Source organism: Mustela nivalis, assembly GCF_964662115.1.
Source record: "Mustela nivalis genome assembly, chromosome: 10".
Taxonomy (NCBI): domain Eukaryota; kingdom Metazoa; phylum Chordata; class Mammalia; order Carnivora; family Mustelidae; genus Mustela; species Mustela nivalis.
The window spans coordinates 83697351-83712663 of record NC_139029.1 but is presented as its reverse complement, the minus strand read 5'-3'; the positions used below and the strand labels follow the sequence as shown (position 1 = coordinate 83712663).

At 37.6% G+C, this 15313-nt stretch overlaps 1 protein-coding gene and 1 long non-coding RNA gene across 4 annotated transcripts in view; both read left to right on the top strand.

Moving 5' to 3' along the window:
• The window catches only part of LOC309842400, a 458493-nt gene that overhangs the window by 396546 nt on the left and 46634 nt on the right, over positions 1-15313 (top strand). The gene's annotated exons all lie outside the window — the stretch shown is intronic.
• The window catches only part of DPH5 (diphthamide biosynthesis 5), a 35384-nt gene continuing 28550 nt past the window's right edge, over positions 8480-15313 (top strand). For 2 of the 3 annotated variants that reach the window (XM_082686531.1, XM_082686530.1), the window contains exons 1-2: positions 8495-8626; positions 8857-9014. In XM_082686531.1, coding sequence (XP_082542657.1) covers positions 8880-9014 — 135 coding nt within the window. In that variant the 5' untranslated portion in view covers positions 8495-8626; positions 8857-8879. Of the gene's footprint in view, positions 8627-8856; positions 9015-15313 lie in introns of all 3 variants that reach the window. The other variant, XM_082686529.1, reaches the window with a different exon arrangement.

The following is a 15313-nucleotide window of genomic DNA, read 5'->3' as shown; positions in this document are numbered from 1 at the left end:
TGATTCTATATGAGCCTGGATTCCCATAAACCATTATTTTCAGAAAAATTGTTTGTATTTTTTTTAAAGGATTTTGTTTATTAGAGAGAGAGGGAGAGGGAGGAGGACCTGGGGGAGGGACAGAGGGAGAAGCAGACTCTCTGCTGAGCTGGGAGCCTGATGTGAGGCTGGAGCCAAAGGCAGTCACTTAACCAACTGACCCCCCAGGCACCCCTATTTTCAGAAAATGTAATGAGTCCTGACAGTAAGTTAAAAAAAAAAAAATGCTAAAAAGACACAATGCTATTCAAAGGAAAAACAGAAAACATTATTACAAACAAACCAAAAACCAAATAAAATCAAGTAAAAATCCAAAGAAATAAGTTTAGGGTAAATCATATCCTATGCCTGCCTAGGATTTCGAAAATGCCAACCAAATCCACTCCAAGAAAATTAAATTTGTGGAAATTCTGCAATTTCACATAGACAGGGGTTTAATTTTGGTTGAAAATATTTTTAGTTTTATTGTGGGGGAAAAAAATCACTCTCTATAAGTATGATAAGTGACATACTGCTAAATTTGAATAACTCAAGGTCTATACAGTTTATTAGTATACAAATTTAATCACAACTTATATGGTTTAAAAAATATATTCTGGTTATGTTAATTTCCAGGCTTAAGGAATTATTATTTTGCTCCCTCTCATATCAAATCTTTTAAAAGAGGGAAAGTAGGGAAGGAGAATGAAGAGGAAGAGACTTACTGTTGGGGTTTAGAACAAGCAAAGCAAATGCCACAAAAGTGCAAAGAGCCCAGGTTGATTCCTAAGCTAGAATCCACAGAAGGAAGTTCTGAATCTTATAAGATGTGTTAGAAGCCATTGTGCTTAAAGCATTCATTTTACTGATAGCAAAACCAGTTCTATTTACAGTTACTGGTAACAGACCAGAAGAAGTGGGCAACCTGATCATAGGCATTCTCTTTGTGGGTAACTATATTCTTTAAGCACATGGTCATTGTTGCATGCATATTAAGGCCCATTTAGAAAATGGGTTTAAATTAAGGTACAGATTCAGCAGTTAAGTAACATTGTGGTGCAGGACATAAATACTTCTCCTTTTAAAAAAATAAATTTACTTAGGGACACCTGGGCGGCTCAGTGGGATAAACCTCTGCCTTCAGCTCAGGTCAGGATCTCAGGGTACTGGGATCGAGCCCCACATCGGGCGCTCTGCTCAGAGGGGAGCCTGCTTCCCTCCCTCTCTCTGCCTGTCTCTCTGCCTACTTGTGATCTCTCTCTCTGTCAAATAAATATATAAAATCTTTTTTAAAAAATAAAATAAATTTACTTAGAAATGTTCTCAATTAATACTAACTTTTTTCAAGAACTGCAAATTAAAACCATGAGATATCACTACACACCCACCAAAATTTAAAAAACTCACAATACCAAGTGTTGGCAAGGACATGGAGAAATTAGAATCGTCAACAGTTGGCAGAAACATAAAATTATACAAGTTCTCTGGAAACTTGTCTGGCACTATCCATTAAAGTAAAAACACATATCCTATAACCTAGCAATTCCAATTCCTGCATAATGTCTGAAGAGAAATGAGTGTTTGTAAAGTCCAACAAAAGACAGATATGATATTCATGGATTTATTCTTATTGGCCCCAAATTAAAACAGCTTAAATGTCCCATCAACAATACAAATAGATAGCGATATGTTCATAAATCTATTCAGCAAAGAAAAAGGATGAACTATGCAACACCAAACAACATGGATCTCATAGAAATAAAGGTAAGCCAAAGAAGCCAGACACCAAAGACAGCATAATAGATGATTCCGTTCATAAGAAGAGATAAACTGATTTATGCAATTAGAAGCCAACTAGTGGTTACCTTAGCAGGGGGAAGCATTTTCTGGGAGGGGGACAAAGGGAACCTTCTGGGATGCTGGAAATGTTCCCTATCTTGAACTGGGTGATGGGTACATGGTTGTACACAAATGTAAGAATTCATCCAATTTTACACTTAAAATTTTGAGGACTTTACTAAATGTAAGGTATCTCCCATCTCCACAGCACTCTTTTGCTCAACTTTCTATGAGATTTATCCATGTTGTTTTGTGCTAATAGTAGTACATTCTTTCTCTTTATTGCAGAGTACTGTATGAATATACTAATGTACCACAACTATCCTTTTTATTTTTGTTGGGCATCTAAAAGTTTTTATAAGAAGACTAAATTTAATTTTTAGATCCCAAATGAACATCTTCGCTCGCTACATTTCATGTACTAAAATACTATTTGCATATTAGCCTTCTTACACTTTAAGTATTAACAAATTGCCAGGCAACACTTATTTGGCGCTGACCAGGTCTACAGTGCTGAACTCTGTAACAGAATGATAAAACCAAAGACAGGTTTTCTCAGAAAGAGCACTTCAGAGTATAACAATGTTTAAGATGACCTTTTGTGAATCAATAAAATATGGTATCTAATGGATTGATCTTAAAAGAAATGAACTCATGTAATTATATCATAGAACTATTGTGAATAGGGAAAAAAGAATAAGAACTGGTCCAAGTGGGATAGAGAAGGCTAATTCTCATAGTCTGATGGACTCTGTAGATAATGATAAAATAAATTTCAAACTCTATTATTAGTCAACATTTATTGAGTCTTTACCAATTGTCAGCCACTTATGCTAAGCCCTTTATATGTATTCTTTCATTCTACCTCACAACAATCCTATGAGACATGGTACTATTATGTCTATTTCATAGATGAAGCAACTTGAGATTTAGAAAGGCAATAAGGAAACTACTGAGTGGAAACTCCTGGACTTAAGCCAAGGTCTCAATGACACTAAATTTTTTTTTTTTTTTTTTTTGAGAGGGAAGGAGGAAGGCAGGACAGAGGAAAAAGGAGAGAATCTCAAGCAGACTTGCCATTAAGCCTGGAGCTCTATGTGGGGCTTGATCACAATCCTGAAATCATGACCTGAGCTGAAATCAAGAGTAGGATGCTTAACTGACTAAGCCACCCAGGCACCCCTAAAATCTTAATTTTTAACCATTAAGCAAACTTTCCCCTGCAGAGTCATTCCCTTATAAATAAAAATTTCATTTGTAATTTATTTACATATGTACACTGAGCATATGCCAAAACACTGTTCACATTAGTAAACCAAATGGATAAAAAAAAAAAAATCCTGCCTTTATGGTGTTTATATTCTAGTAGAAGGACACTGACAATAAAAATGGACACAATAAATAAGTAGATCACCCAGCTATGTTTGAAGCTGAACAGTGCTATGGGGGAAAACAACAGATGAAGTAACTGGAAGTGCATAGTTCTTTGTTTCTTTATTTTTTCCCTGAACACCAGCAAAACTCAACTCTGGATATGTACAGTTTTATAGTTTTTGTAGCAGGAGGTGAGTTCAGAGAAGCAGGACAGAGGTACAGTGAGTGGGAGCATGTGGCTAATATATAGCCTGGTAGGTCCTTTTTAAAATTTTTGCCTTTGAGTGAAGGGGAAACTACCCTCCTTCTCCAACTAAATCTTGGCTAGTTGCCATATGCTTCCCTGAATATATCTTAAAAGGGCACATTGTAATTGTTTAAACATAGGAAGAGTGAAACTATGTACCCCCAATTCTACCTTTTTAACAATAGACTTTGGAGGAAGGAATCATCAAATATAACTTCTCCTAAAGCAATGCTATCTTTAATTATCACTATTTGTGAACTGATATAAAATAATGACTATCAATCAATTGAGGTCTCTAAGCTCCAAGAATATTAATCAACATTTCCTCTAACAATGAGGCAATCTCTGGGAACATGTAGGTTGAAAGGCCAGCTTCAGAGTAAAATAATATTCTCTATTCACAATGAGGTCAGATGGAGTTTACTCAGTAGCCCTGATGTCTTCTTTTCAATAGACAAACAATGAACTGAAATAAGAAAATTGAAGGATGACTTCTTTTAGATGTAAGTTAATTACAGTTGTTCATAATATAGCAGTGTCTCTACTGTTATCACTTTAAAATATAACTACTATATGATGTGTTGATGACAATGGAATGGAAAAGCCATCAGTATTAACTTCTTATGACTCTCTACATCTTTCACATTTTATGACTATTGCCTGAAAGTCATAGATTAGATATAAGGAAGAATTTCTGACAGTGTGGGTACTAAAAGTGAGTTACTGACAAAAGTTATGAAAACATCTTAAAGATCTTTCAGGAAAAGCATAAATATTCACCCTCAGGGACAATTTGGTACTCTCCTATCTGCAAGCAGGAATATAAAGAAGAAAACTCTTTAGGCTTCATTTCTCTTTGTTATTCTTTAAAATAAAAAGGCTTTCACTGCATCCTTTTTTTTTTTTTTGCTCTAGAATTGCATTTCTTTATAATCATCCCCCTCTCTTCTGCTAGATGTGAGATTCAAATTTGCTATGACATTATAAATATGTATTCTAACTGCTTTCATTATCATCAAAATAATGCTACCATATTGATTAAAAACTGAAACTGTTTTAAGGAGACTTCTCATAGCTCTGCCTAAATTAGGTGAAGAAATGGTATCATTTAATCAGTTACATACTTAACTATGTTTTGTTAATCTGTTACCTAGATGAGGGGTTTATCTTTCATGCAAAATGCAATCAATATGTCTATGTATGCCTGCAACTCTCTTGGAAATGCATCAAAAAATAAGATGGGGTTGATGGCTGGGTGAATGGATAAACATGTGGTAAAGCAAATACAGAACAATGTTAACAACTACAGAACTTAAGAGGTGACTAGATGAATGTTTACTGTAAAACTGTTTCAACTTTTCTATATGTTTTTGAAATTTTTAATAATAAATGATTGGGGAAAATGCAATTATATTTGAAACTGTTTTAAATGGTATGGGAGAAATGTCCATATCACAAAGAATAATTCTGCAAAAAAGACTATGCAAGATTTTGCTGATTATATTTAATGAATTGCTGGGGATTGAGGGGGAAGATTTCCATAACACCTTTCTCTATCTTCAGAAAAGTCCTCCAAATTTACACTTTTATTGAGAAATGGAGGCAGGCAAAAAGGTTTGAGAACTCTATCGGGAAAGTAGTTTCTTTGACTGAATTCTGAAGAGCAAAAACTGAAATCCCTTCAGTATCTAAAGAGAATATTACCTTACCTACCCAGGATAACTTCATTTTCAATACAGATTTCCTGAAAGAACATAAACTACACCTTCTTTTCGATTAATTACTCCTTTTGGCACTGTCCTTTCCCTGTAAATCTACCTGAAATTACTCAAAGCAAATCTGACAAAAACACATAAAAAAGGAACAGTGTGTTGGAAAATTTACCTACTTGACAGAATGCATATGAGGTATATGTGAACTGTGTCATAAATCTTTTAACATAAATAACTTTTTTTTAATTTTTATTTATTTATTTGACAGACAGAGATTACAAGTAGGCAGAGAGGGAATCAGAGAGAGGAGGAAGCAGGCTCCGTGCTGAGCAGAGAGCCCGATGCGGGGCTCGATCCCAGGACCCTGGGATCATGACCTGAGCCAAAGGCAGAGGCTTTAGCCCACTGAGCCACCCCGGCACCCCAACATAAATAACTTTCTGAAGTGGCATGAACAAGGCATGTTTTTGTTTGACATTCTGTCAATGACTTTTGGTAGTCATCTAAAACATACTATACCCTGCATCTCATAAAGATAGAAAAAAGTACATCATAACTCAAAGAAATTGCTAAGCTACCAGTGTATATACATAATGATCTGTTTAACAAACATTTACTGAATATTATGTGCCAGACACTGTGCTAAACCTTAGGGATGAGAATATAAGATACGGGACCTAACTATGAAATTGATGGTTTGGTAAGGAAGATACACAAACAGACAATTACAAAGCACTTAAGTGATTGATAAGTATATGCACAGTATTACCCTAACTGAAAAGTCTTAGTCTTGCAAATAGATACCTAACCTAGCACATGGATCTCTGGAAAGGCTTCCTAAACTTAGTCTTTTTTTTTTTTTTTTTAAGATTTTATTTGAGAGAAAGCTCACCTGTGTGCATGAGCGGGGTTGGGGCAGGGGTAAGGGAAGAGGGAAAGGGAGAAGCAGCCTCCCCGCTGAGCACAGAGTCCATGGGGCTCAGACATGGGGCTCGATCCCAGGACCCCAAGATCATAACCCGAGCCAGAATGAGAGGCTTAACTGACTTAAGCCATCCAGGCACTCCTAACCTTAGTCTTACAGAATGAGTAGCAGTGATCTAGGTAGGAGAGAATGGGAGAGAGAGTATTCTCTGCTGATATGGCAGCCTGACTAAAGTCATCACAAAGGAGAATGCTGTGAGCACAGAAGAGTACTGCTAGGGAAGAAGCTCATGATTCACAGTGGAGAGACATGAGGCTAGAGAGAGGTAGGCAGTGGTCACTCCAGGGATGATCATGGGATACGAAAAAGAACCTGGACTTTCTCTTGGCTTCAGAAAGACTTTTTTAGAAGAGAATGACATTTTCAGGCTGCATCTTAGTGAAGTCTTTCTGGACCGTGAAAGAAGTATGAATGTGAAGGAGACATGGTGACCAGCTGTGGGAATGACAAGAAGACCTAAGGAAACACTGTGATAGTAGGCATTGTTTATATTAAGAGAGGCAGATATGTTAGATTTGATGCGGGGTAACTTCCAAGTGTCTGGCTAAAGATGATAATGCCTTCCATCTGAAGAAGGTAATATAGAAGGAAAAGCCAAGCTGAAAGAGAAGATGGGTTTGGCTTTGGATGTGTTGAATGTGATATGCCTCTGGGTTATCTAGGTGATTTCCAGCAGAAAGTTAAATACAGGAGGCTGAAGGGGAGGTCTGAATGGGAGGCTAAAATGTGAGTCAGCAAAATACTAGAGATAGTCAAAATTACATATTCAGAGTTTTATTTTGTTATTGCTTTCAATTTCAGTCTTTCCAACAGGTATGTACTAGTTTCTCACTATGGTTTTATTCCTTATTTCCCTAATGTCTAATGATCGTTAGCATCTTTTCAAAGCTTCTTTGAGATTAGTGTATCTCCTTTGGGGATTTATTTATCTTATTCTCTGTGAGATTCTTGTTCAAATTCTTTGCCTCTTTAAAAATTTAAGGTGTTTTCTTATTTTTGCCTTTTGAGTGTTGTTTATGTATTCTTGATACAAGTCCTTTACCAAATATATACTTTGCAAATATTTTCTTCCCTTGTGTCTTCAACAGTGCCTTTTGAAGGACATACGTTTAATCTCACTGAACTTCAATTTCTCAATTGTTTCTTTCCTACATCATGCTTTTGGTGTTGCACCTGAAAAGTCTCTGCCCAAGTAAAATCACATGTATTTTTTCCTCTACGAAGTTTTATGGTTTTATGTTTTCCATTTACATCCATGATCCATTTTGAATTATTTTTTGGTTTTGGTATGAAGGATGGATGGATGTAATGATACTGGATAGGCTTAGCCATGAAAACTGTATTAAATGAGAAATGCAAAGGGTAGATGGAAACTAGGGAAAAAAAATCAAAATAAAGGCTTAAGAAACAGGAGCTGGGCAAAAAAAAAAAAAAAAAAAGACTCAAGGCATTGTCTGAAAAGTAGCAGGAAAATTCTGAATAATCAACACTGCCTACTAAGATAAACAATGGAAATTGTCTTTTTAACTTGGATGAGGTCACCAGTGACCTTACCAAGAGCATTTACAGTCAAAACAAACCATTCCGATATCGGAACTACATCTAACCAACCACTTGATAGGAATTCCCCCTGTGGAAGCAACTGAAGTTTAAAATTCCTGAGCACTCTTAAATGTCACTTTTCTAGGCACAGGGGCATGGCCGGGGCGGGGGGAATGTCTGGGCTTCCCGACAATGAGGATGACTGAGGCATATCCCAGTCACACCCCTCGGGGCACTCCGGAATGAGGTCTTGGGGTTGGGGGCAAACCCCAAGCATCATCGCCCCGCTGGGAAATCAGGATCACACTGATGGCCAGATTCGCTAAACTGACACCTCACCAGGGAGGCAGCTGGTTAAACAACAGCAGAATGCAAAGGCGAGGTTGGAAATCTCTGCACTCGGGCAAACCCGGGCAAATAAGAAAAGTCCCTCCCACCCGCCACCCATTCGTGTGACTGGAAGAGGAAAGGCGCACGCCGAGGGGCTGCGCGGCCAACCTCGGGGCCAGCTCCTCCCGGACGAAGAGCTCCTGCACTTACCCTGTCCTAGGATGGGGGTGTGTAAAGCCACGGGCTAAGGGGCCCGCGGGTACTCCCCGTCCTTTACCAGCGGTCATGCTGGGGGGCTCTGGATGGACTCCCTTGGCCAACTCACCTCTCCCTCCCCGCCCCAGCAGCGGGCCAGCCGCTTCTGGTCCCGTTCTCCCTGATCCCCGCCCCCCAGAAGAGGCCGGCTTGCCCGCCCCACCAGCTAGTCGTAAAGTGCAGTAAAGGCGCCATCATTTTGCGGCACCGTAGGTGAGGCCGGCGGCGTGCGTATTCGCTGTGCGCGAATCCGCCCGTTCGGTAGCTGGTATTTCGGAAAGGCTGCACTTAGCAGTTTGGGGACCCAACTGCAGTTTTTAGAGGGTAACTGACTGCTCTTAGTTTGGTGTAACGAGAAAAAAGGGAGATGGGGTTCTTTAAAAACTCATCCCAGAATCCATATTTAAGAGGCGTGAAGTAAGGTCCTCAGACCTCGCTTGTGACTTGCCGTTCCTTCTTGTGCTATCTTGGTTTTCATTTTCGTGTTCATCGCCAGATTTTACGTATCTTCCGTGTAGCTGACGCTTGTTTTTCTTGTTCACTTCGTCCTGCAGTCTTCATCCCCCTGGACTTTGAAATGCTTTATTTGATCGGCTTGGGCCTGGGCGATGCCAAGGACATCACAGTCAAGGGCCTGGAAGTTGTAAGACGCTGCAGTCGAGTGTATCTAGAAGCCTATACTTCAATCCTGACTGTAGGGAAGGAAGTCCTGGTAGGTGGCTAAGGTTCTTCAGTTCCTCCGAAGAAAGCTAACAGCTGATTTTCATTACGCTAAGCTGAACCCAATTTTCAGGTCTACTTGTTTAAATCCTTTAAAATACATCCCTGCTCATTAAGGATCACAGGAATGGGAATAATACAACAACGAAGTGACTTGGAAAATGAAAGGGTGCTTTGTCTTACTTTACAAGTCTAATTTTGTGGCTTTCGCTAGTAAATAGGAAAGTTATTTTACACTCCTGGGGATAGTTATCAAAATCCCTTACTTCTTGAGATAGCCAAATTTTTTTCTGAGTTGAGCGCTAATGAGGTACTGACATAGCCTTAATGAGTTGGTTATATATTCAGAAACCAAGCTGAAAGCTTCTGCCTTTGAAGTATTTCCATAGGGAATGGTAATCGCCTTTCTGTCAGTACCCTATCCAGAGAGGTCTTAACTTTAAAAAGACTGCCTGTAAAGCTAATATACATAGTCTCCTATGAGACTCTCTCTCTACGAGAGAGAGAGAGTATATATACAGAGAGAGAGAGAGAGTGAGCCTGGAACTTAATAAATACCTTAGGATTTGTTAATGTATCATACATTTAGCTTGCTCTTCTTAAGGGCTCTACACTTTGGAGGAGGGGTTAAGTAGTTCAGGTTCATTGTCAAACTCCAAATAGAATGTAAATTAAGATGAAGAGAGTGATGGATATGTTATAGGAGGAGGGAGAGGATTTTAGCTGGTCTATCAAGGCTTCTGAACAAAAACGTGACCTAGAGAATTTCTTCTGTTCTCTCCGATTCACAAGCCCAGAGAATTCTCCTCTCCCAAGTTACTTCAAAAATCTTAAGGAATATTTAAAAAAAAAAAAAAATCTTAAGGAATTAAAGACTGCTACTTGAATTGGCCATGCACTGATGTGGAAGTTGTGTCTAATGGCCAGCTTTGATTTGTTGACTCTCATTTGTTGGGTTGGAACCAAAGTATCTCAGTTCAAGATAATAAATATTCCTCTCTTACCAGTGATCAAGGAAAACTAGAATGAACTTAAATTCATCGAAGAGAATAGAGACAGATAATAAGTCAGCGTTTCTATAGGATAAGGTATCACGGCATGGCATAGAGGAAAGTTGGACCTGACTTTGTCTTCTCTGTTACATGTTACCATGTCAACCTTGGACAAGTCCTTTAGCCTTAATTTTTTTACTTTGTGAAATGGGGATAATAATGCCTACCTCATAGGTTCTTAACATAGTACCTGTAGCAGAAATGTTGAGAAATGGTAGTTGTTAATGGACATTTCCAGATTTCTTTAAACCTCAGTAGCTTCATTTGTGAAAATGGAGACAATAACCAATTGGAGGGTTATATAGGATTTTATTAAGATGATGTATTTGAAAGTGCTTTATAAACTTTAAGTGCTAGCTAAATGGTAATTTTGGTGCTATAATTTTTACAAGTTTTTTTTTTTTCCCCAAAACGTATTATTGGGGCTAGGCCCAGCCTCACCTACAGGTAACTTACGTGTACTTTGTTAAGGTGCTGGACTGTCTGTTCCTTCACAATAATAAGTGCTAATATTTATAGAAGGCTTACTATGTACTGTTCTAAGTGTTTTATATGTAGAACAGGATTACCGCTCTGTAACTACTGCTCACATTTTATAGGCACAGAGAAACTTGCCCAAGGTCGTACAGACAATAAGTGATAGAGACAGAATATAAGCCAAGACAGTCCTGAGTTGAGAAGCACCAGTTTTACATTTATACCATAGAATGTCTGTCTATACTCCAGGATGGATAATAGCTTTACAAAATAATGATTTCAGAAAATGTCCCAAGAGAACGTAGGATTCAAGCAAAATGCTTTGTGTATCACAAAGTTCCATTGGTCTGTTCTTCATAACCTCCTCCAGGTCCTTAGTTCATATTTTTCCCTGAGCAACTGGCTGTGCAACATCAGCCACCTTTAATGACTCTTTTCTGGAATAAAGTAAGGTATAAATAAATTCATGCCTTATATTGCCTAGTAAAATCTCAGAGCCACTTTCTCTTCAGTGACTTTATTTCCTTTCATTTTTACCTTTTTTTAAAAAGAAATTGATTTTTAGAAAAATTGTTATGTGTTCATACCTATATTTATAATCTGGTTTCAATAACTAGATAATTATTGTGTAGCAGATAAAAAAGATTGGAAAAGTCTATTTTCCTCATGAATATGTGCTTGCTTTTATCAATAATCACACAAAATAGTATTTTATAAATGGCATACATGGATGTTGCTGAAGAAATCTTGAATTTTGGGTACCTGGGTGGCTCAGTTGGTTAAGCATCAGACTCGGTTTTAGCTCAGGTCATGATCTCATAGGTCCTGAGATGGAACCCCAGTTATGCTTTGCACTCCATGGAGAGTCGGCTTGAAGATTCTCTCCCTCTGCCCCCTTCCAACCCTCCTTTGCTATATCTCTTTCTCTCTCTCAAATAAATAAATAAATCTTTATTTTTTATGGTTTTTTAAAAAGATTTTATTTATTTGAGAGACTGAGCAAGAGAGAGCACAACCAGGGGAGGGGCAGAGGGAGAGAAGGAGGAGCAGACTCCCTGCTGAGCAGGGAGCCCCATGATGTGGGACCTAATCCCAGGACCCTGAGATCATGACCCAAGCCAAAGACAGATGCTTAACTGACTGAGCCATCTAGGCGCCCTCAGATAATTAAGTAAATCTTTTTTTAAAAGTCTGTAATTTATCTTTTTTTACACTGAAAGCTGTTGTTTTCAAATTGCCAAATAGGTAGTATTATATATATGTTCTGTATTATTCAAAAGTTAATTAAACTAGAGACTTTGAATCCAGGAAAGAGGTTTAGTGTATATACTTTGAATTTTGGGGCACTTTCTATGAATAAATTATAATTTTATGTGCCATTTGGTGTAATATACCTGTAGTGCCTTATACAAAGAGGCATAAGCTATGGTCTTTGTTCTCAAGTAGTTCATGATTCATCTGTATTATACTCAGGAAAACTTAATAATGGGAGATTTAAATACAATTCATGACAACAGTGGGAAGAAGAAACTGTAAAATGATATTGCTGGGAAGAACTTAGATGATCTTATTTAAGCCAGTGTTGTTTTCACGAATTAAATAGTAGAAGCTGTCTCAGATATTAAGTAATTACCGGCTATTAATTCCAATTGAAATACATATAAGAAGATCACCTTAGGTCGTGGTGGTCAGAGAATACTATAGAATAGATGGTATTTGATCTGTCTCTTAAAATAATGCATCCCAGTCTTTTTGTTTTGTTTTTTCGTTTTCATGGTCTAGATAGAAAATGCTAATATTTATACAGCTCGGTAGGGTAAATAGATGAAGCCGCTTTGGCCAAAAGGGGCTAACCTTGGGGCTGTAGCTATCATGCAGAAAGCAGAGGCAATCACTAAGCTCTGTCAGTTCCTCATTTGGTTTTTTGGTCTTTTGCCTTTTTTTTTTTTTTAAGATTTTATTTATTTATTTGACAGAGATCATAAGTAGGCAGAGAGGCAGGCAGGGGGTGCGGGGAAGCAGGCTCTTTGCTGAGCAGAGAGCCTGATGCGGGGCTCAATCCCAGAACCCTCAGATCATGACCTGAGCTAAAGGCAGAGGCTTAACCCACTGAGCCACCCAGGCACCCCTGTCTTTTTTGTTTTTTTTTTTTTTTTTAAGTAGGCTCCACATCCAACGTGGGGCTTGAACTCACAAGCCCCATGACTCTGAGATCAAGAGTTGCATGCTCTACCAATTGAGCCAGCCAGCCACCCCTCTGCCTATCTGTAGTACATGTAAAGTTTTGCAGTCAACCAAGGTTCTGTGACCTTGGGCAATCACTTAACTTTGTGTTCTTTTTTTTCATTTCTTAAACAGAAATAAAAATAGGGACTGTCTCATAGATTGTGGTGAAGATTAAATGAATTCATATGCATAAGTTCTTAGAACTATGCCTGACCCAGAGTGATCTAATGTAGACGTATTACAATTTTGTTAGTATAGATAAGACTTGGTAAAGGGAAGAAAAAGAGTATTCCTTACTAAAGAAAAAATAACTGTGAGCAAAAGCATGGAGGAGATAACCACAATAATTCGCTATACTTGTTGGGCATCACAAAAATAATTTCCTTTTCTTCCATTGTGTCATTTCCCTCTTTTCTTCCTAATCTACTTCATCTGGATACCAGGTCACTCTGTCCTTGTCCTCCTATCCAGCTGCTGTGGCTTGATAGTGGAGAGACAGACTTGCCACTGAGAAAACTGAGGCAATCATCTGTGACCTTTATTAACTTCCCATTTGTTCTTCCCTTAAATCTGAATCTGTCTTACCCCAAGTCTTAGAAAATGACTTGTTAGATGAGGTTCTCAGTGTGTTGAAGACAACTCTACTAGGTGTGTTTTTTCCAAACCTCTTTCTTCCTCTGAAACCTTATTCCCATCAATTATTCTTTCTTTGTTATGTTTGATATATATTAACATCCTTCCCCCCTCATCTTGAGACCATATTCAGATTTTTTTCATTCTGAAATCTCTCCCCTTTTCAACATCTCTTCTCCATAGTTATTATTGTTTCTGTCTCTTTATCCAAAGCCCTTTGGAGAAGTGGTATATTTTTCTTGTCCCTACGTCACTCATGTCTCAGACTCCTGCAAGTTTACTTTCATTCCTCTGAAATATTTCTGTTTGTTGAACAATTATTTAGTAGCTGAGAATGCCACAGAATAGTTTTCACTTCTTGTTTTACTTCTGACATAGTTAATCACTGTTTGAAACTGGCATTCATGACATTACTTTCTCTTGGTTTTACTTGTACTTTTCCAATTTTTTTCAGTCCCTTTCGTAAGCGCTTACTTCTCTGTTCCTTCTTTCAGTGTTAGAGTGTTTGGGGTTTTCTTTGGGTTTTGTTTTCTTGTTTAGGTATCCTACTTCTAGCCTCTACTTTTCTATTTTTTTTTTTTTTCCAAACTAGTTAATACTTTAAATGGCATAAAATTTAAAAGATACTAAATGGTATATACATTGAAAGATTTCTATCCTGGTTCCCCTTCCAGGAAGCACTTATTGCTAATTGCTTACGTATCCTTCCAGAAATACCCAAAAGCAATTTTAATTTTGAATTTTTACCCTGTCCTCCTTACAAAACCTGTCACCCTAAAGCAGGAATGAATTTTGAGTTTTGCCTTGATTTTCATGAGTGGAGAAGATTAGGGGTGATACTGTACAAAAACTGTCTCATCAGTCATTGAATAATATATAAATGTAAAACTATTTGTTAAGTAATACTGCCCTTTTTTAACCACCCCCCTTCCCTTACTAGGTTCCGTGCTCTTAAAACACTTAATGATGTGGTAGGTAACTCCCCACTAAACGTTATAAGCCACAGGACAGGAGCCACATATGTCTTATTCACCACTGTTTCCCAACATCAGGCCTAGAATTTGGTGTGGAGGTTGTGCACAAGAAATCTTCTTTGAGTGAGTGAATGAATAAATAACCAGGTAGATAAATTAAAAAGAATGTAATACCAGGTTTCTTACTGGTTGTGCTTTCTTTTCTTTTTAACCTCCCCCCTCCCTAGGAGGATCAGCCATTTGGTTATACTGGAGTGTTTGGGTATGTGTGCACAGGTGTGCATATGTGGATAATTTTTTTTAAAATAAACGTGTTTCAATTAAATGATGAAATGTTTCTTAGGTAGGATAAGTGATAAATATGGAGAGATATATGATAGAAGTCTTGAGAGTGGGGTTTTTTGTTAAATCATTTATAAAATATTGGATAGGATTTAGGATTACTGCTAGCATTAAGCTAGTAGCATGTGCCTTTTGATCTTAAGTGTTTGTTCAGGAAAAATAATCATTTCCTTCAATTTTCAGTAATCATATGTGTCTTAGATATATGTGAATATAAATGTTCTGCCACTAATAAGTTTTCTGGGCTCATGAAATTGAAGTAAGTTATATACAAATTCATGATTAAGAAAAAATAACATGGTAAAAGTGAAAATAAGGAGAATATTTTTCATCAAACATTGTTGTCATTGGGAACTTCTAGAGCATTATCTCTGAGAAGATATGCAGAAAAAGGGAAAGGATCTTTTTTCACATTTTAGGGACCAATTCTAGTTAAGTATTAGGCAATATTATCAGAGTTGGTACTATGACCTTTATCTTCAAATGCTTAGTTATTTGTTTATTTACTCTTTTGCTTGACAGGTATTATTGAGTACAGCAATCCTTGTAATATTTGACATCTGATATAATCCTTATAACTCAAACAG